The 26090-nt window shown below is 37.3% G+C and overlaps 7 protein-coding genes and 1 pseudogene across 10 annotated transcripts; 3 read left to right on the forward strand and 5 right to left on the reverse strand.

The window, feature by feature from the left end:
- Positions 1–217: 217 nt before the first annotated feature.
- Positions 218–1600, forward strand: LOC105954325 (chalcone--flavanone isomerase). The gene is made up of 4 exons (XM_012978000.2): positions 218–605; positions 678–836; positions 908–1131; positions 1231–1600. The coding sequence occupies exons 1-4, from the start codon at positions 485–487 to the stop codon at positions 1444–1446; spliced, it is 720 nt and encodes a 239-aa protein (XP_012833454.1). The 5' UTR covers positions 218–484; the 3' UTR covers positions 1447–1600.
- Positions 1601–1669: 69 nt separating this feature from the next.
- LOC105954275 (uncharacterized) lies at positions 1670–2926 on the reverse strand. The gene has a single exon (XM_012977953.2). It carries the CDS (start codon positions 2924–2926, stop codon positions 1757–1759), a length of 1170 nt encoding a protein of 389 aa, XP_012833407.1. The 3' UTR covers positions 1670–1756.
- A 517-nt stretch (positions 2927–3443) lies between these two features.
- On the reverse strand, positions 3444–4694 carry LOC148770863 (transcription termination factor MTERF8, chloroplastic-like; annotated as a pseudogene).
- On the reverse strand, positions 3444–6022 carry LOC105954285 (uncharacterized). Its single transcript, XM_012977960.2, has one exon. The coding sequence runs from the start codon at positions 5886–5888 to the stop codon at positions 4734–4736; it is 1155 nt and encodes a 384-aa protein (XP_012833414.1). The 5' UTR covers positions 5889–6022; the 3' UTR covers positions 3444–4733.
- A 266-nt stretch (positions 6023–6288) lies between these two features.
- LOC105954243 (catalytics) lies at positions 6289–10957 on the reverse strand. Of its 2 annotated transcripts, XM_012977917.2 has the most exons (15): positions 10410–10816; positions 10256–10328; positions 10079–10100; positions 9909–9987; positions 9776–9808; positions 9539–9687; positions 9306–9462; positions 8925–9165; positions 8497–8735; positions 8144–8407; positions 7933–8043; positions 7627–7851; positions 7183–7383; positions 6901–7077; positions 6289–6789 (listed from the first exon to the last, which is right to left on the reverse strand). In XM_012977917.2, exons 1-15 carry the CDS (start codon positions 10677–10679, stop codon positions 6604–6606), a joined length of 2427 nt encoding a protein of 808 aa, XP_012833371.2. In that variant the 5' UTR covers positions 10680–10816; the 3' UTR covers positions 6289–6603. The 2 variants fall into 2 exon arrangements, with proteins under 2 accessions (XP_012833371.2, XP_088672291.1); XM_088816165.1 differs by lacking the exon at positions 10079–10100 and having other exon boundaries at positions 10231–10328; positions 10410–10957.
- A 201-nt stretch (positions 10958–11158) lies between these two features.
- On the reverse strand, positions 11159–15448 carry APG3 (Peptide chain release factor 1). Its single transcript, XM_012977942.2, has 15 exons — positions 15079–15448; positions 14869–14925; positions 13988–14068; positions 13817–13874; positions 13622–13725; positions 13456–13507; positions 13261–13310; positions 13084–13149; positions 12842–13006; positions 12406–12478; positions 12109–12241; positions 11867–11924; positions 11660–11707; positions 11476–11559; positions 11159–11356 (listed from the first exon to the last, which is right to left on the reverse strand). The coding sequence occupies exons 1-15, from the start codon at positions 15223–15225 to the stop codon at positions 11291–11293; spliced, it is 1242 nt and encodes a 413-aa protein (XP_012833396.1). The 5' UTR covers positions 15226–15448; the 3' UTR covers positions 11159–11290.
- Positions 15449–17031: 1583 nt separating this feature from the next.
- On the forward strand, positions 17032–19978 carry LOC105954291 (zinc finger CCCH domain-containing protein 32). 2 transcript variants are annotated; one of them, XM_012977969.2, is made up of 8 exons: positions 17032–17510; positions 17639–17784; positions 18236–18283; positions 18379–18498; positions 18599–18892; positions 18989–19300; positions 19524–19638; positions 19727–19978. In XM_012977969.2, the coding sequence occupies exons 1-8, from the start codon at positions 17453–17455 to the stop codon at positions 19729–19731; spliced, it is 1098 nt and encodes a 365-aa protein (XP_012833423.2). In that variant the 5' UTR covers positions 17032–17452; the 3' UTR covers positions 19732–19978. The 2 variants fall into 2 exon arrangements, with proteins under 2 accessions (XP_012833423.2, XP_012833419.2); XM_012977965.2 differs by having other exon boundaries at positions 19743–19978.
- Positions 19979–21856: 1878 nt separating this feature from the next.
- On the forward strand, positions 21857–25257 carry LOC105954249 (BTB/POZ domain-containing protein At1g03010). 2 transcript variants are annotated; one of them, XM_012977924.2, is made up of 4 exons: positions 21857–22371; positions 23084–23150; positions 23234–24418; positions 24515–25257. In XM_012977924.2, exons 1-4 carry the CDS (start codon positions 22280–22282, stop codon positions 25043–25045), a joined length of 1875 nt encoding a protein of 624 aa, XP_012833378.2. In that variant the 5' UTR covers positions 21857–22279; the 3' UTR covers positions 25046–25257. The 2 variants fall into 2 exon arrangements, with proteins under 2 accessions (XP_012833378.2, XP_012833385.2); XM_012977931.2 differs by lacking the exon at positions 21857–22371 and adding an exon at positions 22777–22979.
- Positions 25258–26090: the final 833 nt, after the last annotated feature.

Below are 26090 nucleotides of genomic sequence, written 5' to 3' on the forward strand. Positions count from 1 at the left end.
TAAAAAAATTAATTAGGGGTAAAATAGGTTAATTATGTTATATTTTAATTTAATATTAATTATTGGATTTATGTTAAAATGGGGAAGAAAAAATGGGCCTGTCTTAATGGGGAGTTTCATATGAGGGAGTTTTAGCAAATTATCCCATAAAAAAAAAACAAAATTTGATACCAAACATGTTATAAATAAACGAGACTTAATTAATTCATAGTGAAAGTAGTAAGTAGATTGTAGATAAACCGACAAAAGGAAAGTGGAGTTTGGTGAAACTGGTGGTGCTGAGACGACGTCGTCGTCAGTCGTATTCAATTTCACATCAACATCAACCAAACCCCCCCATAACCACCATTATTTTTTACCCAGCTATCATTCAACACACACACACACACACACACATATATATATATATATATATATATATATATATATATATATATACAAGTACGAAATTTCATATCAGTCTATAAGCAAGCACGCTCAAACAATGTCTGCAGAGAAAGTGAGCGAGAAATTGTCGGTCACCCAAGTCCAGGTCGAATCATGCGTATTTCCTCCGGCGATCAACCCTCCCGGTTCCGCCAAGACCTTCTTCCTCGGCGGCGCAGGTTAGTTCTCTCGTTTATCTGCTGAAGCACTAGTGCAATTTCTGATATTATGGTTATTGATAACATGCGCAGGGGTGAGAGGGATGGAGATTGAGGGGAGGTTCATCAAATTCACTGCAATTGGGGTTTACCTAGAAGATAACGCCGTACAGTCACTCGCCGTTAAGTGGAATGGCAAAACCGCCGACGAATTGACGGATTCCCTCGACTTCTTCGGAGACATCGTCACTGGTAAGGATTCAATTTTCAGTTTTTTTTTTTTTTTTAGAATAAGTTATCAATCCCTAATTGTTAATTTTTAGGTCCCTTTGAGAAATTCACAAAGGTGACAACGATACTGCCATTAACTGGCAAACAATACTCCGAGAAGGTAGCAGAAAACTGCGTCGCCTACTGGAAGAAAGTAGAGAAATACACCGATGCAGAGTCTGCCGCAATCGAAAAGTTCCTCCAAGTATTTAGTGACGAAAACTTCCCTCCTGGAAGCTCCATCCTCTTCACTCAATCACCGGAGGGCTCATTAACGGTGATCACACGTTTCTTGGGCAATTAAGATGATGAACGATGACTTGCTTTTTTTCGCCTCTATTAATCGACTCCTTTACTGTGTGTTGTTGATCTGCAGATTAGCTTCTCTAAAGACGATTCGATCCCTGAGCATGGGAAAGCGGTCATAGAGAACAAACAACTCTCGGAAGCAGTGCTTGAGTCGATTATCGGCAGGCACGGTGTATCCCCTTCAGCAAAACAGAGTTTGGCTGCAAGAATATCGGATTTGCTGCTGAAGCCGAATGAACCCGAGGAAGTTGTTGCTGCTACTGCAAAACCTCAGGAAAACTAGGCCAGGCTCGTTTTATTCGTTTCCTTTTTCTAGCAAATTCGAACTTTATTACGCTTCCCACATGTTATCTATGACGTAAAACTTTTGTTTGTTCTATTTTCAGTTGTGAATTGAATGCCTAGTAATATTATCAATTGGTATTTCTGTTTTTGCATTTTTGCATTTTTCCAAATTCTATTTGACATTTAATTATGAAATGCTGAGGATCACGGGACAAAACTACTTTCGGAAAGGTCAAATAAAATATTTATTTCCTCTAGAATAATGTCTCACACTGAAAAGATGGAGCAACATATTAGGCAGAAGCTAGCTAACATTGTTGTACAGATTTAAGCTTCGACGACCCTAGCTTTTCTAGATAAATATCATACAGTTCAGGTAGTTTCTCAGCATATCTAGTTACATACTTTTCCAGGAAAGCTTTCTCCGTAGGGCAAAGTACGCAAGTCAAGCTCCAATCCTTCTTAACTAAACCCTTCAAATACAAGACATGAACAACGGAGCACCTAGGAATTGTTCTCTTCTCCAAATTATAGAACAGAACATATGGACTTAGTGCCACCGATCTGGAATCTCGCCCCACCTTGTTGACTAGGAAATCGAGGACTTTGGATATTTTCCTCTCGGACAAAAGCATACAACCAGGATGCTTTCTAAATGCCATATCGATGTCATCTTTGGACCAGCCCCATTTAATATAAGCTTCGTAGCATTTATCCCATAAGGCTAAATTACCCTTCCCCGAGCGAGTATGTATTGCCACTATAAACATTGATTTTGACGGATCAAACCCCATTTGCCTCACCTCTTCAACAATTTTCTTAAACTCGACTTGATTTGACCAAAAGATACCAGGGCAGTGAAACAATGCTAATTCGATACAATTAGGCGGCACTCCGAGCTTCCTCAAGAAATCCACATGTGGGATGAGTTTATTCTCGAGATCGAGATTGAAAGTCCACGATCCGCGCCGGAGAAGAGTCTGAACTTTAACAGATCCAATTATATTCTCGAGGTAATCGTAAACGGGTCCTACTCTGCGGTTCAAATTTCTTGCCAAGAATTGTGGGTTACTTGCAACAGTTGTAAGAAAATCTTTCTCAGAAATCCCAGTGAGTTGCAGAAAGAAATCAATCTTGGGCAAAAGGGACTTGTTGGGATTGGACACTAAAACCTGCGGGTGTTTGGCGACAAGCTCGCCGATTTGGCTTTTGCTAAACCCCTGTTTCTGGAGAAACTCCAGAACTGAATCTGGTTTGTTTGTCCCATCAAAATGAACCTTTTTAGAAGCGGAAACTGCATTTTCTGCAGACAAACCACATGAATTCACCAAGTAGGAAATAACACCTTCTTTTTCTAGAGATTTTTCTTTCGAATTAGCAAGTGCAGGTCCGACATTTTTAACAAGGCAGAAATTGGCGGCGCCGGCGCCGGCGCGTTGGTGATTGTGAACTCGTGATAGAAGAGGTCGGAGCAGCATCGTGTTCCTGCGGTCTCCGATGGTCAACGGGAAGCTTCGCTGCTGATTCAATGAACAAGGTGAGGAAGTAGCGCGTGCGTTTCAAAACCCTAGATTCAGAGTGAGAGAGGGAACATCTTACAATTTAAAAACGTTGAAACATATGATTTTATGTTTTGTATGACAATTTCTGCAGACTAAAATAAATAATAAGAGTGGTTAATTAATAGCCTTAAACGTACTTTGGTTTGTGAAGTTGTTATAACAATAATAGATTTTTTAATAAAAAATAAAATGGAAGAAATACCCTTTTCAAATTTATTTATTATTATTTTATTGTATAATATATATTAAAAAGGAAAAATTAGACTCCTCAGCTAGTATACGACCACCCCTAGTTCTACTGTGATAGATATTATTGATAGTAACATTGCAATTTATTGTTGAGTTGGATTTATTTTTAACAAGCCTCTTGGGCTTTTAGTGCTTCTATAATTAGCTCGTAATTAACTTAATATATAATTAGCCAGTCGACCAATAGAGAGAAAAAACAATTCCAATCGAAGTTCTTGATGGGAAAAAACCAGAGGCAGCAGCAGCTCCTTTTTATTCTACTTTTTACAGCAAATTATACTATTATATAATATGATGCTCTGCATCTGTTGTTTCATGTCTATAAATACATTCGTATCTCTTCAATTTTCGGTCAAATTGAACGAATACCGAATTTTATTTGCATGGTGAGCCCATTAATACTACTCAAGTTCCATTTTTTCTTAACTAAACCCTTCGACGACAAGAAAAGAATAATCGAGCACCCCGGAATAATCCTCTTCTCCATACTATAGAAGAGCACATACGGTCGAAGCGCCACCGATCTTGAATCCACACCCACCTTGTTAACCAAGAAATCAAGGGCCGTCGATATTTTCTTCTCCGTCAAAAGCATACAATAAGGATGCTCCCAGAACGCCATATGTATGTCTGTCTTTTGACCAACCCCATTTACTATAAACTTTATAGCATTTATCCCACAAGTCCAAACTACCCTTCCCTTTACGAGCATCTATCGCCAATATAAACATCGATTTCGTCACATCAAAACCCATTTCCTTCACCTCCTCAACAACTTTCGTGAACTCGTCATATTTTGCGCAGAAGAAACCGGGACATTGAAATACGGCTAACTCGATACATTGTTGGGGCACTCCAAGATTCTTCAAGAAATCGACATTCGGGATGACTCTCTCCGTTGGATCAAGACTGAAAATCCAGGATCCACTATTGAGAAGATCCTGAGCTTTTACAGTCCCGATTATATCGGCTAGGTACTCATAAACGGGTTCTAATCTCTGCTTCAGATTTCTTGTCAGTAAACTACGGTATCTCGTCATAGCTGTAAAAGCATCTTTCTCCGAAATCCCGGTGAAGTGTAAGAAAAATTCGATCTTTGGCAAAAGGGATTTGTCGGGATTGGATACCAAAACCTGCGGGTGTCTTGTCACGAGCTCGGCGATTTGGGTTTTGCTGAATCCCCTTTTCTTGAGGAATTTCAGAACGGCGTTTGCTTTTTTGGGCCGTCGAAATGCACCTTTGCAGAAGCGGCGACGGCGTTTTCTGGAGACAACCCACATGAATTCGACAAGAATGAAACAAACCTTCACCATCAAAAAAAATCCCATAGAAACAAACCTTTAATCTTGAAATCAAGAACTATAATACAAGGCAAAAGGATGAAGCAAGCGAGTTTCTACTCTCTCGTTTCTTCACTAAATCTCGTTCCATTCATCCTTTATCGTCTTCTTGCCCATCGTTTTTTTCACCGTCTTCAATGCCCCACTACAGATTCAAGCTTCTTCCCTTGATAAATATCATAAATCTGAGGTACTTGTTTAGTATATTTAGTGACATACCTTTCCATGAAAACTCTTTCTGCAGGGGCAAGCACACTAGTCAAGCTCCAATCTTTCTTGACTAAACCCTTCAACGACAAAAGATGAACAACGGAACACCTAGGAATTATCCTCTTCTCCAAATTATACATGATAATAGTTGGAAAGTGTGCCACCGAACAGGGATCCCGCCCTAACATATTAACCAGAAAATCGAGGGTTTCCGATATCTTCTTCTCGGAAAGAAGCATACAATGAGGATGCTTTCGGAACGCCATATATATGTCATCTTTGGACCAACCCCATTTACTATAAACTTGATAGCATTTATCCCATAATTCTAAAGTACTCTTCCCCGAGCGGGCTTCTATTGCCATTATGAACATCGTTTTCGTCGGATCAATACCCATTTGCTTCACCTCCTCAACAACTTCCCTGAACTTAATAGGTTCTTGGGAAAAAATATTCCCACAGTGAAACAATGCTAACTCGATACAATTTATCGGCACTCCAAGCTCCCTCAAGTATTCGACATTCGGAATTAGTCTATCGTTAGGATCAATATTAAAAGCCCAGGATCCATGTCTGAGAAGAGCCTGAGCTTTTACAGTCCCGATTACGTCCTTTGCGTAATTAAACACGGGTGCTAATCTGTGCTTCACACTACATGCCAAGAAATGAGGGTGCTTTGAAAGAGTTGTGAGAGCATCTTCCTTAGTGAAACCTGCCAACTGCAAGAAAAATTCAATCTTTGGCAAAAGGAACTTCTCGTGGTTGGCTAACAATAACTTAGGTTTTTTTCTAACGAGCTCGGCGATTTCGGTTTTGCTAAACCCCTGTTTTTCAAGGAAGTTGAGGACAGTATTTGGTTTGTCTATGTCATCAAAATGCACCTTTTTGGAAGCGGAATTAGCATCTGCTGCAGATAAACCACATGAATTCACCAAGTAGGAAGCAACATACCCTTCTTCCGCCAATTTTACTATCGACGAATTAGCATTTTCTGGGCTCGCAAATGCAGAGCCTGCGAAGAAATTGGCGAGCGATTGATGCTTACGTGATCTTGATAAAATAATAGATCGAATCAGCATTTTGTTCTCGCCGGGAACGGTGGTGAATTAGGCGACAAGGTAACGCTTTTAGAAAAACCCTAGATACAGTGTTGGCCGGAACAAACTCCTTTTATTTTTTTATTTTTTCTATTAAGAATGAAATGAGGAATTCGAATTTTCTCATAATCCTTCTTTTTTTTAATAATAAATATTTAAACCGTGAGGGTGACTTTTTTGTAATTTACAGATTTAGATCAAACGATATTAATGTCAAATTTCTGAAAATAATGTCAAATTTCTGAAAATTAACGGCAGGATCACATTGAGACAATTTTTCAATGCAGAAGGCAAATCGATGCAATCAAGTAGAATAAGAAGTAAAATGATATCGAACAAAGTACAAGGGGAAAGTGAAATTTACCCTTCTATTTTTAAACAGAAAATTCGATTGGAATTGTTCGTTAAAAGTTCGTTTGAGTTCAACTAAAACTTGAACTCGAATAGAAAGAAAAGAAATCATACTATACAAAAATAACCAAACCTTGATTCATGTTCAGCTTAATTAAAATTCGTTCGAGCTCAACTCGGTTGATTATCAAATCAGCCCTCAAAAATAATATATAAAAAAAATAAAACAAAACTTACATTTCGATTATATAAAATATATACATAGATACATACATCCCATGTGAACAAGAAACCTGTCTTTATTGTACTTCGAAAGCATAGAACAGGCTATCTATCTGCATGCAAATCATTTTGAGAGCACAGATTGAAGAGCAGTCGGATCGTATAATGCAGGGCTGCAAGTGAAATTCTGGCAAACGAGAGCCACAACTTTGTCGGAATTATAATTGCTTTTAGCCATGAGGGCGATCTTGTCATTATGCTCCTCCCAGAATCCCATTTCTTCTGCATCTGTAGGGTCTATGTGAATCACCTGCAATGCATTATTAAAAAAAAAAAATCCGACATAGTTAATCGATTTAGGACATGAATTTGGAACACGTGCAGAATGGGTACTAGGTTTTTAATTTTATTTTTTTATTACAGTTTTGTTAGGATCATATGATGCTTGAGCAGCAGCCAACATTGTCTCGAAATCCGAAGACAGCTTTCGTCCAACGAGAACAACTTGCTTTCTCGAAGGAACACCGAGCATGTCGGCCCCACAGCACATCAGAGGCACAGCCATTGCTGTTTCTTTCAACCTCTTCTCAAACACAGCCTTGCAGGAAAAAAAAAACACGGTAAATAAAATACTCGACCACGAAGTTTCCGGAACATTCCAGAATCAAAGCCTCGATAGACCCAAAAAAAAAAGTATTTTTACCAGCACACGCTCTGCAGTGCGCCTGTAATTATCGGAACCCGAAGAAACCAAGGAACCCAATCTCACTAAATTGATAATCGAAACAGAGTTTCCGGAAGGTTCCGCACCGTCATGGTCTTCTTTCACACGGAGTAAAACCGAAGGATCCTCACCTGCAGTATTGAAATACCCTCCTCCCTCTTTGTCCAGAAATAGCTCGTCCTATAATATATTTATTATACACCCAGATTGAAAATCAAGAAAATATATATGTATATATACATACATATGTCTATATATATATATATATATATATATATATATATATATATATATATATATATATATATATATATATATATATATATATATATATATATATATATATATATATATATATATATATATATATGTATATATATATATATATATATATATAGATATATATGTGCTATCTATTTGTACCTGCATTTGTTGTAGTTCAATAACCCAAGCTAGCCAAGAAACCGAGCTGCCGTATTCGTATAAATCAAGAAGACCAGAAATAAGGAAGGCATAATCATCTAGAAATCCAGGTGCTTTAGAGGGTCCATTTCTGAAACTGTGCTGTAATTTTTTCGTGTGTTGGTTGTAAAGATGTTTCTTGATAAAAGCTGCCGCCTTCTCCGCAACTTCCATGTACTCGTCCGGCTATTATCCACCAACGAGAAACATTAGTACTATGTCCTAAAATATTTAAAATATTTAGATAAATCGAAAATACGATCTCACATGATTCCCGTTAACAGGGAAGTAGTATTCAGTCCCTTTTGGTTCCGCCTTGAGAATTTTCGATGCCCTCGCGAGCGAAGAAATTACAAGCCCATTCCACGACACAATCACCTGACCAATTTAAACACAAAACTATTTATATATGTATGTATGTGTGTGTGTGTGTGTGTGTATATATATATATATATATATATATGTATGTAATATATACCTTATCATCCAAGTGAGGCCTAGGTCGTTTCGATCTCGCATCGAAAAGCTTCTGTCTACAAACCCCCAAAATCTTGAGATACTCCTCCACAGAAATATCCAGTTTCGACGCTATTGCAGAAGTGCTATTTCTCTCGATAAGGACATTTTTACCCTTGAACTCATTGTGGGGATCACTCATCTTCGAAAGATCACAATTGCCCGATTCTTTAACATAGTAGTGCTCCTTAAACAAAGGAGCATGTTCACCTAATATGTCATCCACCTATCAATATATACATAATGTGAGAGACCACAATCATTATTCTTCGGCTTAGAAAAAAAAAAAACTACGTAAAATGACAAAGATCGTACCTCTTGGCTCGTCCAAACATAAAAGGCACCCTCCGTTTTCCTCGAGCTTTCGGATTCTGCACTATCTGCATCCTCAGCTGAAAATATCTCACCGTTTGGACCAATCATATCTCTCCTCAAGTAGTCGAGAATATCACGGGACACACTCGAGTACAACGTGTCTTTCGTGATTGAAAAGACATCGAGGTAAACATTTGCAAGCTGTCCTTGATCGTACAACATCTTCTCGAAGTGAGGCACTGTATACGAGAGAGAGAGAGAGAGAGAGAGAGAGAGAGAGAGAGAGAGAAAGAGAGAGAGAGAGAGAGAGAGAGAGAGAGAGAGAGAGAGAGAGAGACAAAAGGCAATTATTACCAGGAATCGAAATACGAAACATACACGGATTTCAAAAAAAAAAAAAAAAAAAAGACGAACTGCACTGAACTAACCGTGCCAACATTCGTCGACGCTGTATCTGTGGAAACCACCTCCAACATGATCGTGGACCCCACCCCTCGCCATGCCCCGCAATGTCTGCACCACCATGCTAAGGTCTTCCTTTGCTTCGCCTGGCATTTCGTTTTCCTTCAATTTCTTTTTATGGTAAAGCATTAGCTGGATTTCAACTGGCCTAGGGAATTTTGGTGCCGAACCAAATCCCCCATATTTTGAGTCGTAACTGTCTGCAAGCTGTAAGAAAAAAAAAAAAAATTTGCAACGGAGGTTTATTTCGAACATGCTACACGAGAATAACTAATTTCAGACTATTTATCGGATTTTTTTTTCTTTTTTTGCAGAACCATTACAAATATATGGGAAAAAAAATCGACCTCTTCAGCGCATTTCTGCAGTGCCTTTTCGGAAAGCCCGTCTGCAAGCTTTTCCGATCTTGCAGTAGCGGATAATGCCTCCGAAAGTTGTTCAATAGCAAATGTTCCACTTTGGACCAATGCATCCTTTTTAGTGTCCCAAGCTTCTTTAACCTTCCTATCGAACAAAAAAGTATTGATCTAAATTATCGAGAAACTGAATCGGTAAATAATTAAAAGCAAAAAGTGTCTACCTAAGTACGGTTTTAAATCCGGGCCTTCCATATTTATCCTCGGGGGGGAAGTAAGTGCCGCCCATCAAGGGCTTTAGATCAGGTGAGAGAAAGGCGCTTAACGGCCAACCACCACCGCCGTATAACGCTTGTACATATGTCATATATACCTGCAAAAATAACCGAAACACACTTTTGGATATAATATAGTGTACGTGAACGAAGTAATTGAAGAATAGTTTGCTTTTGCAAACGGACCTTATCTACGTCTGGTCTTTCTTCTCTATCCACCTGGCAGAAATTACATCTTTAGTTCTAGTAACTGAAATTGAAATTAAGGAAGAATCGAACAATGTATTGGTCGGTAAGAAGTTGAGAAGCTAAGCTTCACCTTGATACTGACAAACCAATCATTGAGCAATTTAGCAACATCGTCGTCCTCGAAAGATTCTACTTCCATTACATGACACCTTAACCAGAAACAAAATTTGTCCACTCAAAACAATGACTCTCTCTCTAGATATTACTACACACGTAAATACCGCGATCGAGAAATCTTACCAATGACAAGTGCTGTAACCAACTTCAATAGCAAGAACACCGCAAATCGCAACACGAAAACCCCACAGAGAAAGTTGTGTATCAGTTTAGTTATAAATTGTGGAAATTACATACATAGCAATACACATCGAGAAAATGAACCACAAAATTACAAATAGAGGAGGGGGTGAAAAATACTTGACAGAAAGATAGGGACATCTCTTTTACGAGCTTCGGAGAACGCCTCCTCCCCCCATGGATACCAATCAACCTATTTACAGAAAAAATTAACATAATTAAAATAAATCCCGAAACCATCAATAAGAATCAATTGTGCATAATTAATATTTACAGGGTTGTGGGCATGCTGAAGAAGGTACGGACTGTGCTCCGCCGCGAGGCGGTTAGTGTGCTTGTGGCTCGCCTCCGGCGGCGGCGGCGACGACGTCGTGTTAGTGGAGCGATCATCGGCCATGGCAAAGACTCTGGAAAAATGAATGGGGCGGTGAAAGACGACGGATAAAGGCCAAGAAAATGAGAGAGACACCGATCTGAAAATGGGTTTGTGGTGAGAGATGACGTGGCGCGTGGACGACGAAGGAAAGAGCACTCTTTTGAACATGGTACGCGGCTCGGGCCGGGCCCCACAAGTGAGGTTTTATAGTTTGTGTTTATCTACTAACTACACTTGTTTGAGCCGGTGCATTGAGGAAACGAAGAGAGGGTTTGACATTTGGTAGTGGTGATGCGTGCCGTCTCGACACGTGTCAACACAGTTGATCCTACTGGTGTTTGGAGGAATCGGTACTAGAATGTACGGCGTAAGCGGTTCGTAGATAAATCTAAAGTTTGTCGGATTCTCTTTACCACTGAAACTCGTTCATTGGTTAATTCAATGATAGGACAAACGACGTCGTTTCGGCCGAGTTAATATAAACAAATTACATCATAAGAAATTTATATCAGGGATATAAATGTAAAATTTCACATTTTTCAACTTGCAAAGAATTTTGAATTTTTTTTCCTCAGGAATAAGTTCATCCTAATATTGTGCTCGATAATCGAATCATTTAGTGCCAAAATGATACGAACGAACAATAGTTTCGGTAATCTAAAATTTTCAATTACATTTCGAACGGTTAATAATACAAAATTTCCCTATTGTTTTACATTAATATGAATACATATATATCACTTATGCCTATAAAATCCCAACAGGCACATGCGAGTTGTTCACATGGAGTTCACAGACTCAGCCAGTTCCTCAAGTAATTCCTTCTGCTCCACACTAAAACAAGACTGCACACACACACACAAAGAAAACATTAATTAATTAGCATGTCAAATACCTCTATTTCCCAACCCAAAGATCATGTAAGAAAGAAATTCTCGAAGCGAAGAAAAAAAATATCATGTACCTGAACGGCTGTTTCAATATCACCATCCAGAAACGACATCAGCTCGAAATTCATTTTCAGTCTGTGATCTGTAACCCTATTGTCCTACAATTCAGTAGAGTAAAAAGTGTTGTTACATTCTGTTATTCATATTTCATTTCTATAGTATGCAGTTCCAACTCAAGACATAAAAAACTGGGAATACCTTAAAGTTGTATGTTCTAATCTTCTCTGCACGAGCACCGGAACCAACCTGCCATGTATATTAAGTGTTAGTCTAGTTTTGATACAAAGCGTGAAATTAAGCATACATTTGTTGCAGGTATAACAATATTGAAGCAAGCACGGATCAAAATGAAGATATAGTTCACAAAAAAATAATGCATTTGTGAGAGAATGAGTGCAACTAAACCTGCACTTTTCGCTGATTCCTTAGCAACTCTTGTTGTTCTCTTAATTTTATCTCATACCTGAGACAATATTAACAGTCGAGAGAAGAGGTTATAATCATCTGCACATCATACACTTGATCTAGGTGATTGTACACATGCATACGTATATTCTACTGAAAGAATACCAATTAGACAGCTGCTCGTAAAATCAGATGATCGATCTAGCATAAATCACTAACAACTCTGTTATACTGTTGCTTACAATTTTGCTCGCAATAGTTGGAGAGCTCGATTCTTGTTTTTAAGCTGAGATCTTTCTTCTGTGCAAAATATTCTTATTCCAGTTGGTTTGTGGAAAAGATCAACAGCCGTCTCCACCTTGTTGACATTTTGACCTGGATTAACAATTCATGCATAGAGGAGAGGAAAAAAAGATGCAGATAATAAATCAACAGTCCATTTTCATAAATAGTTAATTGGAAAGGCTTGGGGGGGGGGGTGCCGGGGGGGGGGGGGGGGGGGGGGGGGGGGTACGATACCCCAAAAATATTCACTATACCTCCAGCACCACCGGATCTTGCTGTTGTGAGCTCAATATCCTTTGGGTCAATTTCCACATCAACTTCATCGGCCTGACACCATACGCAGATAAGAATAAGATCGGTGTAAAATAAATCACGAATAGTCGAAGTTGAAATCAAGATAAGGAAACTGAAGTAAGATATGATATGATAGTCCCGTAATCGCATTAGTTAAGTCTTTTACTTAAGTGCTCATCAGACTGCATTAATCTATTGCATTCATATGCATACAAAGAAATTTTAAACATTTAATTAAAAACATAAACAGAGTTTTGCCCTACGTATAGAATAAATAACACTTCTCATAATTTGTACTTGGTCATTGAATAGAACAGCACAAACTGACAATTCTCTTGGTTTATGAAACCCTATTGAAATAGCGTGAATGATAAGTCGCATCCTAAAAAAATTCACCTCTGGCATGATAGCAACAGTTGCCGTAGATGTGTGAACACGACCTTGAGCTTCTGTTCGGGGAACACGTTGCACTCGATGCACACCTGACTCGTACTTCAGTTTGCTATAAACACGTTTCCCTTTTATCTCCACAACACATGTCTTATATCCTCCATGCTCAGCCTTAAAATGAGGAGATTATAAAGATGTATGCAAGATACTATCATGTGTCTTAAGCATGGATATTTATATGTGCTTACCTCAGAGCATGAGATAAGGGTGTGCTTCCATGAATTACGTTCACTGTACCTCTGATACATGCGTACCTACAATTTGTTGTGAAGGTAGAACGAACAATTTAATTTTTGTATTCACGCTAACGGATATTCCAGAGAAAACACATGTGTTCCGAAGAACAAAAACAAACATATACCTACAAGATCACCTGCCCAAAGTCCTGCCTCATCTCCACCGGTACCAGCCCTCACTGTAATTTTGGAAAATCAAACATCTCTTAGTTACATCCAAACCAGGATACGGAACATTTGACAAGTTTGTTATGAAGCATAGTTTTAAGTATCAACATGTATGTGTTTAATAAGATGTGACTTGAAAGAAAAGAATCAGCTAACCTTCGATCATTATATTTCTTGCATCGAGCGGATCCGAAGGGAGTAGTAAGAGCTATTATTATGAGAACAAAAGACCAAACGTTTAAAGTTTTCATGTTGCAAGGATACCCATAAAACTAGACTAAACTTAAAAATAATTAACCAGCATCCAAGAAGATTCAGAAACCTTTAGCTTCTCTTCAAGCTCTTTAGTTTGCTTAGTTAAGCTTTCAATTTCTGAAGTTATCATCTCGGCCATGTCTTCATCAATACCTCCCTCTTTCCCCAAAGCTGAATTTAAGATAAAAGAAATCAGCACAGATATGCAAGGAAAGAGATGGATGGAGGATATGATCAGAGAACTAGGAAAACAAAAATTAACCTTTTGTTTCTTCTAATTGCTTCACACAATCCTTAAAGCTCCTAAATAAGGACACAACCTACTAGTTCAGAGAATTTGTTATGAATGTGTTAGAGCTCAATAATCATAATATATGGAGTGAATAAAATGAGCTTGGGAAACAGATCTTAGCGGATTTCCAAAGAACAGTACCTGATCAAGCTCTGCCAATGACATTGCTATTTTCTGATATTCGCTCGGATTTGAAGCTACATCAGGATCACCCAGTTTAACCTAAAGTTTGGGTTTGTCGTGCAAGTAAATTAGTTTCCTTGAATTTTCAAAGTTGTTTTCCAAACGATAAAAGCAAAAAAAGTAGAATGAATCAAGTGGAAACTACCAATGCAGACATCTCTATTTAAGACAATACTCTACTATCCAATAAGAATAAATTTCTGGTGATTTAAAGATATTTCCACATAGATATAGCAATGTAACATAAATGAGGCTGTCTTCACGAAATGCAAAATCTAAAAATGATAGTGCGGCTGATGATGGTTCTCATTGGGTTGTGTGCCCCCTCATGTACCTTATACCGAGGCATCCCGACTTGATCGTCACCCAAAACTGATGGACCACCCTAAACTGAGACTTGCATAGGAAAGACGCAAATTACATGTGGTTTCTATGTGTTCTTAATCAGTTCAAACCGAGAAATCCAGCTTAAAATTTCCCAAATATCGAGCTAATACTCCACATTTTATAACTAGTTGATAAGATTTATAACTTCTACGTGCCCCCAGTTAACTTCCAAGTAATCGTTGTATTTTCAGCCACTTTCACAATCATTTCTAGAAATAATTTATGAGATCGAGATATGCTAAACTTAACAATAATCAATACCATAATTATTTTTCAAAATCACTGACCAAATTGAACTAAATTTCGCATTTCATTGCATACAAAAACAAGAATCCTGAAAATGCATCAAAATTTCAAACCAAAATTGACATCAAACACGAACTACTCAAAATAAATAGCACGTAACGAAAACAACTCATCTGAGAAGATAATATTCATTTTCCAATTCATACCGATAACTCTTTCCACGTCTTTTCAGCGGACTCTAATTTCGTAATTAAATAAGGTTCCTGCATTTGCCACCCAAAATCAAAATCAACAACACAATAAAAACACTATTATTAATAAAAAAAAATACAGAAACAGAAAATAGTTCCGTATTCCCCCGTAGCTGCCATCAACGATTCAAACAATTAATTTAGGTTTTAAGAAGTAGTTATTACCGCCGTGCACACGATTCTTCTGAGACGCTGGTGGCGTACAGGTGGTTGGACGGAAATCAAGCGCCGTGTGAAGAGGCCTTGTACGGGAAGATGGGCGGCGGGGGAGGTGGAAAGCCGAGCGGTGAAGCTCGCCGTTAAGCTGTTCATCCTGGTTTGGAAGATTTGGATAAACGCGCGAATGGCGGAATCTGTATTTCACTCCGCTCCTTGCGTTTCTTTGTTTTCCTTTTCACGTAAATCGTTCTTTTGGGTGAGCGATTTTAGATTGAGAAATATTTTTGGAAATTGAAAAGAAAAATTAGGGTCGGATCCAGCCTAGGAGTTGTGATAAGCGGGTTGGATCACAAGTATGTGGCTAGCCTAGCGCCTCGTGTAGGAAGGTGTGTAGTAAATAAATATATAATTTTTTTCCTTAAATAAATTAAAGAGATATATATATATATATATTTTTTTTTTTAAGTATGAGGAGAAATATATAGTTTAATTGAATGTATTAATGTCAAATTTAAGTAAATGGAATATATATATATATAAATTATACGCAAACTAGTAAAATCATTTATATAAATGGGTTTTACTCTAGTTTTTAGAGAGTAAATTCAAAATTGATAAGGGTTTTCAAATATTAAAAAAAGACCAATTTATGTATTTTTTTAAATGAGATAAAAGAAAATTTGAAAATGTTACATGGACATATGTCGGCAGTCACTATAGTATAAACCCAAAATATTAATAGACTACTCTCCCAATTTTTATTCGGTGTTGTCAAGAAAATAAATATACCCGGCCCACATGTAATGTTCTTAAAGCACATTTGTATGTTATTATAGTCTAAATTGTACGTGAATTGTTTATATGTAAGACTGGCAATCGAGCCATGTGAGTTGAATTTGAGTTGATTCAATTGTCGTCGGTTTTAGTTATATGCGTGCGTCACAAACAAATTTCAGGAGGTCGAAACTTGATTTCAGCGAAATCCACTAACTTAAAATTAAGCTTGTAATTCAAAGAAAACTCCAAGGAAATGTAAAAAAAAAAAATGATTATTAACATAAAAATGACCAGTGAACTCTAATTGTCAAGATGAATGAGTATTTAATATTTATATGTTTAAGCAAATATGGGGTTGGGCTAATTAAATTTGATTAGGTTAATGAAATCCAAGTGGGCTTTCATTTAAAGCTGATTTGGGCCTAAGCTTATGCATTAGTTTTTTAGGCTAGCCTATCATAATTATTTGACATTTATTTTTTGGAAAATAAAAAAAAAAATACACAGCCAATGAAAACACAATACACCCCTGCCACCCACCACCCACCCACCACCCAGTCTGTATCTATAGTCTGTCTATACACACAAGAGCTACTGCTTTTAACTTGGGAAGCTGACGAAGCAATAAAGACATATAACAATAAAAACAAAAGTACTTGGTACCAAACAAGGAAATATTACAAAAAGAAATCCCCAACTTCCTAAATTGTCCAATTCTCAAATTATTATGTCCTTAAATAATTGCTTCATTCAATTGTACTCCTATGTTCTCTTTTTTTTTTTTTCCAAATATTATTATAAATAATATTATAAATTAACATTAAACTATATTATAAACTCAAGTATGGGTAATATATTGCTTATATTTTGTGATAATTATATATATATATTTTTAAGTAATGATCATGAATAATTTACAATCGAATAAAAAAAAAAAAAAATTGAATATTCGATTTTGAAATTTGACCGTCAATTGTGGACATATTAATACGAGTGTCATCCGAGGACAAAGAAGTAATTTCAATAGACAAAGCGAGTGTCGGTCACGGCAGTAATTCCACAAAACCCCGTTTTTCTGCAAAACTCCGTTGAAGAAGAAGGAAAAAAAGGACAAAATAATTAATAATAATAATAAAAAAAAAGAAACTAGAAAAGCCCATTCCCAGGAGCAACTTTGCATTTAATGCCATTCCACTTTTTCTCTCACACACTTTGGCGGGTAGGCATACAAACAGACGAGTTTCTAGAGAGAGAAACACACACAAAAAAAAAAAAAAAAGTGAAAGCACAAGAGCTAGAGAGAGAGAGTGAGAGAGTAAGAAAGAGAGAGTGTGACCGTACGAACGAAAAACATATTACTTTCAATTCAAGAATCAGACACTGTACAAGGAAAAAAAATAAAAAATAAAATCTCACTGTAGGAAAAAAATCTCTCTCGTGCAAAAACCGAAAAGGGCGAAGACGTGTATAGTAAAAAAACAGCCCTCGATCGTTGATCTCTCCCAATCGTTAAGAAAAACGTGGTGTACAGAAGTGGATTCTTTGGTTACTTAGGTTTTTTGTTTGCCCTATTTTTTTTTTATGGTGGTGCAGTCATAATTGAATGGAGTTGTACGGGGATCAACAGCAGGTGGAATGGGCTCAAGAATCCGGTTTGGAAGGTGGGTTTTCGGGTTTTTATTTCTTCGAGTTTGTGTCGGTATCTATCTGCATTGCCATTTTTTTTTATATTTCTAGGGTTTTAGTTACAGTGTGGGGTTTCTTAATAATGTGTGTGTGTGTGGCGTAGAATCGATGCGGAGATTAAATTTGTGGGAGAGAGAAGTGTACCCGGAGAGGCCGGGTCAACCCGACTGCGCCTACTTTATGCGAACCGGGTCTTGTGGCTACGCCGCCAAGTGCCGCTACAATCACCCCCGTGATCGGACCTCCTCTGTAAGCCCTTCCTTTGCTCAACCACTCAGATTTTTTTTTCTTTTCTTTTTTTTTTTTCCCTAGTATTTGCATATAATTATTGGTGATGTACATTGATGAGTTTTTGGATTTTTCCTAAATTTTATGGTGAAAAAATTGCCTGTGATCCCACCCCCACTATATGTTGCAGTTACTCTGTCGGTAGTCATATAAAATTTGGGCTGAGCTTTCTTGATAATGTTGATTTTATCGTCGTTGGTTCGGTGGATGTTTAATCGCTCTCAAGACGGGATTTTTGTTTTAACAGTTCTTGGAACTAGTTACGAGTTAACTTATTCTTCGTTCTGCAAAACGGATTGTCGTCTGAAATTCTCTGTTTTTTTTTTTGCAATTGAGTATCTATCTTGTCTTAATTACGATTATGGGATGGTTTCTTTCACTACTCAATCGTGGTTGGCAAAATGTTGTGCAGTTGGTAGGGGGAGAGTATCCCGAGCGAGTAGGGGAGCCTATTTGTCAGGTACACTCGTCTTTCGTAATCATAATCAAGAATTTTGTTTAGTTATGATTAACTCATCAAACGTTACGAGTAATCGGTTTCTCCTATACGTGCAGTACTATTTAAGAACAGGGACCTGTAAATTCGGCGCCTCCTGCAAATTCAACCACCCCAAAAACGCTGGCGGTTCATTAACCAACGCACCCCTAAATATCTACGGATATCCATTACGAACGGTAATATAAATAAATTAAAAAATCGAATCTTTTATGAAGTTTCCTCAATGCAGAGTGTTTATTCAATATTTTGTATGTTGACTTGCAAAAAATTTCACAGGGGGAGAAAGAGTGCTCCTATTATTTGAAAACGGGGCAATGCAAATTCGGTATGACATGTAAATTCAATCACCCTCAACCAGACGGCACATCTGCTGTGTCAGCATCTGCACGTCCATTTTATCCAACGATGCAGTCTCTTTCCTCTCCTTCTCCTGATAAATATGACACATCAGCATCCACCTTTAGGGTTGCTAGGCCTCCGCCATTGTTGCCCGGTTCCTACGTGGCTGGTGCATACGGTCCTATGCTGCTCCCTGGTGTTGTTCCTATTCCAAATTGGAATCCTTACTCGGTACGCACTCGTTAAATTTGAGGACCATTAATTATATTTTGTAATTCGTTCTTTTTTTTATATATATATTTGTTATTGTTGGTTTACGTGATGCAGGGAGCGGTGAGCCCTGCACCATCACCTGGTCCACAAACATCAGTTGGAGGTGCAGCTTCTGGTTATGGACTGTCGCAGATAGGTCCTTCTGGTGCACCTGCATACGGAGGAACTTATTCTCAGTTGCCCTCGTCTTCACTCAGTGTAACGAAAGAGCACAAACTTCCGGAAAGATCCGGACAGCCTGACTGCAAGTACTACATGAGAACTGGTGACTGTAAATATGGATTGTCTTGTCGGTACAACCATCCACCCGATTGGCTTGTCTTGAATAATTGTGCTCTTAGTCCCTTGGGCTTTCCTCTTCGTCCGGTATTATATTTTATTACTTAATTTAATTTCATTATAAAAAAAAATCATTTTTTTTTTCATATTTGATTTCTAACCGTGAATTATTGATTTTAACACCATAATATGCATTGCCATTTTTTAAATAAAAAATGGATGACTAAATAATATTTATAAACTGAAATTCTTTGATTTTAAACTAGTTAACTAATTAATTAATATATTTCATGTGATTGTTTATGAACAGGGGGTGCAGGCCTGCTCTTTTTATCTGCAGAAAGGTCACTGCAAATTCGGGCGGGCGTGCAAATTTGATCATCCGATAAAATACAGTCCAGATTCATTGTATACCGAAATGCCAGGTACTATTTAGGTTAATTGGATGAATTAATTTTGTAGGTTGATTGGATGAGTTAATTTTCAATCTGTAAATTAATTCGATATGGCTAGGGTGAACATACTGCAGGTCCGAACCTCTAATTCTCGAGGCAAAGATCTCTCGACTTTCAAGTATAAACATTGGCCGAAATAAACATTGTACATATTTCCGTTTTTTTTTTTTTCCTTTTAAATTTATTTATTGCTTCTGTGAAACTCATTGAGAATACATTTTTATTTCGATTGTTAGAATGTTAATTGACTGTTTATATGGTGTGTAACTCCATATCGAAAGCTATTAAAGTGCTCGAGTTAAATTTGATTCGTCGTCGTAGTTGTGAATCGAACACTCTAAGCCAGTGGCACAACCATTTTGCTGTGTTATGTTTCTTGAATCTGATTATGTTTCTTGAATTATTTGAAATTAGATTGGGCCGCGTGCCCTTTTGCATATGGGTTAATGGGCCGGTAATTAGGTTAATGGGTCATGGCTAAACGGGCCATTCTATACGGGCCCATAATAAGGGTTAATGGGTCATGTCTAAAATGTTTATTGCAAGAAACGTGGTCCTAAATTAGTAAAACCAAAACTTTTAAAAATAAGGGTAAACTACAGTCAACCCCTTGAGGTAATGTCAGATTTCGAAAAAACCCTTCATGTTTGGATCTTCTATACCATCAACTATGAATCTTCTTACACGTCCACTTTTGCAGTGTCAAATTTAGTGAAATCTTCTAGATTATGTGGAATATTCTCCAGTTTATACCCATTTTTCCCTATTCGAGCCCCGCATTTTGAAACAAGATGTGTCTATTGGTTTGTAAATAGCAGATTGTGGTGTATCGGAAACTAAATTTTTCCACAAAACGAGTACTAATTAGAGAACATTCCACGGAATCTAGAAGATTTTGTTGAATTTGACACCTATAAGGGTGGACGCGTAAGAAGATTTATAGTTAAGGAGTGATTGTAACTACCCAAACATGAGAGATTTTTTCGTAATTTAACATTACCCCAGGGGTTGGCGGTAATTTACCCTAAAAATAAATATCAAGAAATTTCCGAGGTATGATGTAGGAAAATTTGGCTGTGTTAAAGTGGTTAAACAAATGAACTTTTCTCCTGTCATTGTAGCCTCAAATATCAGACATATTTGAAGCATCATTACAACCACACTGTTTAAGTGGCTTTAACCATGATTACTCCAATAGTTATAACACCAATTAGTGTAATAATATCCAGTTCAACACACACCCACACATACCCATACGGGTGTGTGTTTTTTGTATGTGCTTAAATGTATTGTGTATGTGTATGGCTGTTATCATTAGCTCAGCTGCAAAAATTTCATCTTTATACCTTTTTTTTTTCTAGTCCAAAGAATCATCATAGATGCTTTATTACATTTGAAGCATGCTGATATGAATAAATGGCCCCAGCTCCAACCAAATATTTTATTTCATTTTCTTTTTCAGCTTCCATCTAAAAACACAATTTTGCTGACAATCAAGATTCTTTCAACCATGTTTTCTTGTTCTTTTTGGGGGGCTGAATTTTACAGAAATAAAGTGTATGCAGAGAAATGCTCCAGAATAAAACATCATGTGTAACTGATTTCAAGATTTTGAACAAGGATCTCCTAATTAAGATTATTTATCTGGGATTTTTTATTTTTTAATTTTAATTGAGTGCTAAATAATGTTTTTTTCAGCTGATCCAAGACAAGGGCTTTTATTATTGTTTGCATTTCTTTCAAAGCAATTCAACTTGTTGCATAAACAAATACACAAATCATTGTCATCAGGAACAGATCAAGGACTTTAAGGATAATAAAATTTAGTCTTGTTATTATTATTATTATTATTATTATTAAATTTTGTTTTTAATTTTTTTTGTAGTCTTATACTAAAATCAAATTATAAACAGCAGAAAAAAAAAAAGAATCAAGATTTGAATAGCTAAGGTTGTTTATGGCAAATGCTCCGACATGTTACCTTAATTTAATGTACTTTGTGATTATTAGCATGTAATCCAACTCATGTTTGCCTTCCACTTTAATTAGCTTTACACACAATTTGTGTATTTTTAAAACTAATCTCTTGCCAACCAAGTGGTAGCCTTCATCAGCCATGATTACATCTTATTTTTTTATTTTTTTTAAAGACAGTGAAAAATAAAAAACAAAAGAAAGTCATTGTCTCTCCACCTTTCACCGAAAAGTTGACACCAATGCAAGAAAAGAAAAAAAAAACATTCTTGATTTTAGTTTAATTAGCTAGCACCTCTTTTATTATTAATGAAAGTGGGCTTTGGGAGGGGGGAGAAAATCTTTAATCTTGCATGAGTTCGTTCATGTCTGAAGTGATGAACTTTTTTCTTCCTTTTCTCCCCTAATTCAAGAAACACGCAGTTCACACACATTGAGTGTGTAAAACAGGCATGCCAATTATGCAAGAACTCATAGCTCTAGTGTGTGCTGTGCGTGTTACTTAAAAGGGGTTTCTGTACTAGTATCTTAGTACACTGTTCACAAATTAAAAATAGAAAATCTTCATTTATTTGTTTGCAGGAGGGTTTTTTTTTTCAACTTCCAGATAGTTAAAGATTGAAGCTTTATTGCAGAAATGGGTGTTATTACCGTTTCTGAACTGAAGCCCAGCATTTCTGGAAAGAGGTCTTTTCGTCCCAGTTCAAGTGCCAGACATATTACTGAATGGTAAAAAAAAAAAAAATCCCTTTTTTTTATTATTTTAAATATTTTTATTTAATTTTTTTATTGGTGGGATTTTCATTGATGCTCAATTGGGGGAAAATAAAAATCCCACTTGAAAAATGTATATATCTCCAATAAGATAAGCAACGAATTTATCGTAAAATTTTCGCAATCAGTAAACAGACAGAAGTTGGATGAACAAGTACTAGATTTTTGAATGGGACAATTGGAACATGTGACATTGTCTTGAAATTTGGCATTTATTTGTGGCCACTAATTCACCTCCTCTATTTCAAGATCTTGGCTGCCTGCTAAATTAAAACAAAACAAACCACAGTCTTCCGATTTTGATAGATCTCGAATTAGTTCGACTTATCTATCCTTTCGAAGGAGACAAGCATTAATTATATTATTAAACTTTTGTGTTAAGCTAGTTGTCTTTGCTTGTACATTTTTCGACTCATCCGAACGTCGCATTCGAAATGCCCTGCCTAATAATTGAACCAGTTTGTAGATCGAGTTCGAGTTGATGATATCTCTTCTTATGTCTTATATTTATTACCGGCCCACACGTATTATAGGCTAACGAATCTCAAAGCCAAGATGAATGCGTAGGAAGAATATTCCGATTTTTTTTCTTTTTTAACTTTCCGAATTTGTTGGTTATGGATTTTATTACACCGTTTTGATCGCATTGTGTGGTTTTTTTTTTCAGGCCAATATCCGATGTTTCTAGTGATCTAACCATTGAAGTTGGATCGGCAAGTTTTGCTCTTCATAAAGTAAGCGCGTTTTTTTTAAATTCCGAATTATGTTTCTTTTTTGCATTCGATTACATAATATAAATCTCGTTTTTCTTATGCAGTTCCCTCTTGTTTCTCGGAGTGGGAGGATAAGAAAACTACTAATGGAATCAAAAGATTCCAAAATATCTCGGCTAAATCTCTCCGGCGTCCCCGGTGGACCCCACGCCTTCGAGCAGGCGGCAAAGTTCTGCTACGGGGTCAATATCGACATTTCGCTTGCCAACATCGCCACTCTCCGATGCGCAGCCCATTTTCTTGAAATGAATGAGGAATATTCCGAGAAGAATCTAGAATTACGAACCGAGGCCTACCTCAAAGATACCATCCTCCCGAGCATACCTAACTCCATAACCGTGCTTCACCACTGCCAAAATCTTATCCCGATTTCCGAAGATATCAATCTTGTGAACCGGATTATAAATGGGATTGCAAATAACGCATGCAAAGAGCAGTTAACTTCCGGATTGTCCAAACTCGAACACAACTTCCCTCCAAAGCCCGTCGAAACCGAAATAAATTCCGATTGGTGGGGGAAATCACTTGCATTGTTAAACCTCGATTTCTTCCAACGGGTTCTGTCTGCCGTTAAGACAAAAGGGTTGAAACAGGATATCATAAGTAGAATTCTGATCAATTATGCCCAAAATGCCCTTGTGCCGGTGAAAGGAAGTACTATATCGGATCTTGATATGCAGAAGAAGCAAAGGGTAACGGTGGAAACAATTGTGAGTTTATTACCAACACAATCGAGGAAAAGCAGTGTTCCGATTGCGTTTCTTTCAAGCTTGTTGAAATCTACGATAGCTGCAGGGGGGTCCACTTCTTGCAGATGCGATCTCGAGCGTCGGATCGGGCTGCAGTTGGATCAGGCGATTCTTGAAGATATTTTAATCCCGGTGAATCCACATGGAAACAATCACAGCCCTTTATACGATACGGATTCTGTGGTCAGGATTTTCTCGATGTTCTTGAATCTTGATGAGGATGATGTTGATGATGACGAAGAAGATAATCGACGGATGAGAAACGATGAAGGGGAGATGGTTTACGATTTCGACAGCCCTGGTTCTCCCAAACAAAGCTCAATCATTAAAGTCTCAAAACTCTTGGACAATTATCTCGCTGAGGTGGCACTTGATTCAAACTTGTCTCCGTCGAAATTTACGGCGCTATCGGAGTTGTTGCCGGACCATGCTCGTGTGGTGCAAGATGGATTGTACCGAGCTGTCGACATCTTTCTCAAGGTAAACAAACACAAAAAAAATCGGAAATTCGGAATGAAGAATATTGTTCCAAATCCAATAATCACTAATCGCCATTTGATCGTTTTTTTCTTGCAGGTTCATCCAAACATGAAAGATTCCGAAAGATACCGCCTCTGCAAAACAATCGACTGCCAAAAACTCACACAAGAAGCATGCAGCCATGCAGCGCAAAACGAGAGGCTGCCAGTACAAATGGCGGTACAAGTCCTCTACTTCGAGCAAATCAGGTTAAGGAACGCTATGAACGGAGTAGGAGGGCACAACCAGTTCTTCTTTGGCTCGATCAACGGCCCAAACCGAGCGGGGAGCGGTGCAGGGAGCGGGTGCATTTCGCCGAGAGATAACTACGCATCGGTTAGAAGGGAGAATCGAGAGCTGAAGCTGGAAGTTGCAAGAATGAGAATGAGATTAACGGATCTTGAAAAGGATCACGTTACGATGAAACAGGATCTCGTGAGATCGCACCCTGCGAATAGGCTGTTCAAATCGTTTACGAAGAAGTTGAGTAAGTTGAATTTGTTGTTTCGGTTTAAGGATGGTGGGAGTAAGGCTAATTCTGATAGCAAGTTGCTTTTCCAGAAGAGGAGGAGGCATTCGGTTTCTTGAACTTGTGTTTTTTTTTTTTTTTTTTTTTTTATTTGCATGTAAATAGAGATGGAAAAAATAGAAAAAAGGGTGTATAGGATTTTTATGGATTTTTTTTTTTTTTTTTTTTTTAAATTATATTGTTGGGGCTTTCCTATGTTGTTTTTATTGTAATGATGGTGTTTTCCTATGTTGTTTTGTGTTCAAGGAAATAGTTTGTGCTCTCTATTCAATATCTTTTGTGTAAGGCTTTGCAAAGAGATGGATTGTGTGTTTGTTGCTATACTAGTGACTAGTGACTAGTGAGTGATGTTGCTTAGAAAGTGGTCAAATAGTATGACTAGAGAATGTGATGCCACGTGTTACTACCGACGTATAAAATCGAGAAAACACAATGTCGTCTAACGCCGAAGCCAGAAATCGAGAAATCAACGAATAAAAACTTAAAGTTCGTTTACTTGATGAATGTACTTTTTATTTAAGGTAATTACGGCCACCCCTGAAGTAAGGTCAAATCCACTCATGTTCGATTAATTACAACCACTTCCTTCAACTATGAATCTTATTACATGTCCACCCTGAATCTTATGAAAATGTGGAGCTCGAATGGGGTAAAACGGGTACAATCTGAAGAATATTCTACATAATCTAGAAAAATGTAACACCGCATGGATGAATGTGAAAGAAAATTCATTGTTGAGAGGGTGGTTGTAATTACTCAAAAATGATGGGGTTTTTCGTAATTTACCATTTTATTTATTTATAGTTAATAATATGGACTATTTTTTTATATGAAATGCTATTTACGGTCACAAAATTGCTATTTGCGGTTTTTCACAAAACCCCCCAAAACTTTTAAAAAAAATCCAAAAACCTCCCAAAACTGCAAATAGCAAAAAAAAAAAAAAAAAAATCAAAAATTCGAAATCAAGCTTGAAGAAAGGTTGGGCTTCGATTTTTTGTTGTAATTTCGGCTCTTTTATGTGTAATATGCATTGGGTAGGTCGATTATGGAACCAATTTCATGTTAAAAAGCCCTACAAATCGATTTGTAGGGCTTTTTTTT

The sequence above is a fragment of the Erythranthe guttata genome, chromosome 4 (genome assembly GCF_056151865.1).
Source record: "Erythranthe guttata isolate IM_541 chromosome 4, IM_541, whole genome shotgun sequence".
In the NCBI taxonomy this organism is placed as follows: Eukaryota; Viridiplantae; Streptophyta; class Magnoliopsida; order Lamiales; family Phrymaceae; genus Erythranthe; species Erythranthe guttata.

Bases quoted from the DNA above. Each gene is read 5' to 3' on its own strand.
- LOC105954325 (XM_012978000.2), top strand. From the start codon at position 485: ATGTCTGCAGAGAAAGTGAGCGAGAAATTGTCGGTCACCCAAGTCCAG. The intron at 837-907 runs GTAAGGATTCAA...GTTAATTTTTAG, and splicing joins CTTCGGAGACATCGTCACTG to GTCCCTTTGAGAAATTCACA. The intron at 1,132-1,230 runs GTGATCACACGT...GTTGATCTGCAG, and splicing joins CACCGGAGGGCTCATTAACG to ATTAGCTTCTCTAAAGACGA.
- LOC105954275 (XM_012977953.2), bottom strand. From the start codon at position 2,926: ATGCTGCTCCGACCTCTTCTATCACGAGTTCACAATCACCAACGCGCC.
- LOC105954285 (XM_012977960.2), bottom strand. From the start codon at position 5,888: ATGCTGATTCGATCTATTATTTTATCAAGATCACGTAAGCATCAATCG.
- LOC105954243 (XM_088816165.1), bottom strand. From the start codon at position 10,679: ATGTTCAAAAGAGTGCTCTTTCCTTCGTCGTCCACGCGCCACGTCATC. The intron at 10,329-10,409 runs GTAAATATTAAT...TTCTGTAAATAG, and splicing joins TTCAGCATGCCCACAACCCT to GTTGATTGGTATCCATGGGG. The intron at 9,166-9,305 runs GTCGATTTTTTT...TTTTTCTTACAG, and splicing joins TGCAGAAATGCGCTGAAGAG to CTTGCAGACAGTTACGACTC.
- LOC105954249 (XM_012977924.2), top strand. From the start codon at position 22,280: ATGGGTGTTATTACCGTTTCTGAACTGAAGCCCAGCATTTCTGGAAAG. The intron at 23,151-23,233 runs GTAAGCGCGTTT...TTTCTTATGCAG, and splicing joins CAAGTTTTGCTCTTCATAAA to TTCCCTCTTGTTTCTCGGAG. The intron at 24,419-24,514 runs GTAAACAAACAC...TTTTTCTTGCAG, and splicing joins CTGTCGACATCTTTCTCAAG to GTTCATCCAAACATGAAAGA.
- APG3 (XM_012977942.2), bottom strand. From the start codon at position 15,225: ATGAACAGCTTAACGGCGAGCTTCACCGCTCGGCTTTCCACCTCCCCC. The intron at 13,150-13,260 runs GTAGGTATATGT...AACAAATTGTAG, and splicing joins GACTTTGGGCAGGTGATCTT to GTACGCATGTATCAGAGGTA. The intron at 11,925-12,108 runs GTAAGCAACAGT...ATATTGTCTCAG, and splicing joins CAACTATTGCGAGCAAAATT to GTATGAGATAAAATTAAGAG.
- LOC105954291 (XM_012977965.2), top strand. From the start codon at position 17,453: ATGGAGTTGTACGGGGATCAACAGCAGGTGGAATGGGCTCAAGAATCC. The intron at 17,785-18,235 runs GTAAGCCCTTCC...AATGTTGTGCAG, and splicing joins CCCGTGATCGGACCTCCTCT to TTGGTAGGGGGAGAGTATCC. The intron at 19,301-19,523 runs GTATTATATTTT...GTTTATGAACAG, and splicing joins TGGGCTTTCCTCTTCGTCCG to GGGGTGCAGGCCTGCTCTTT.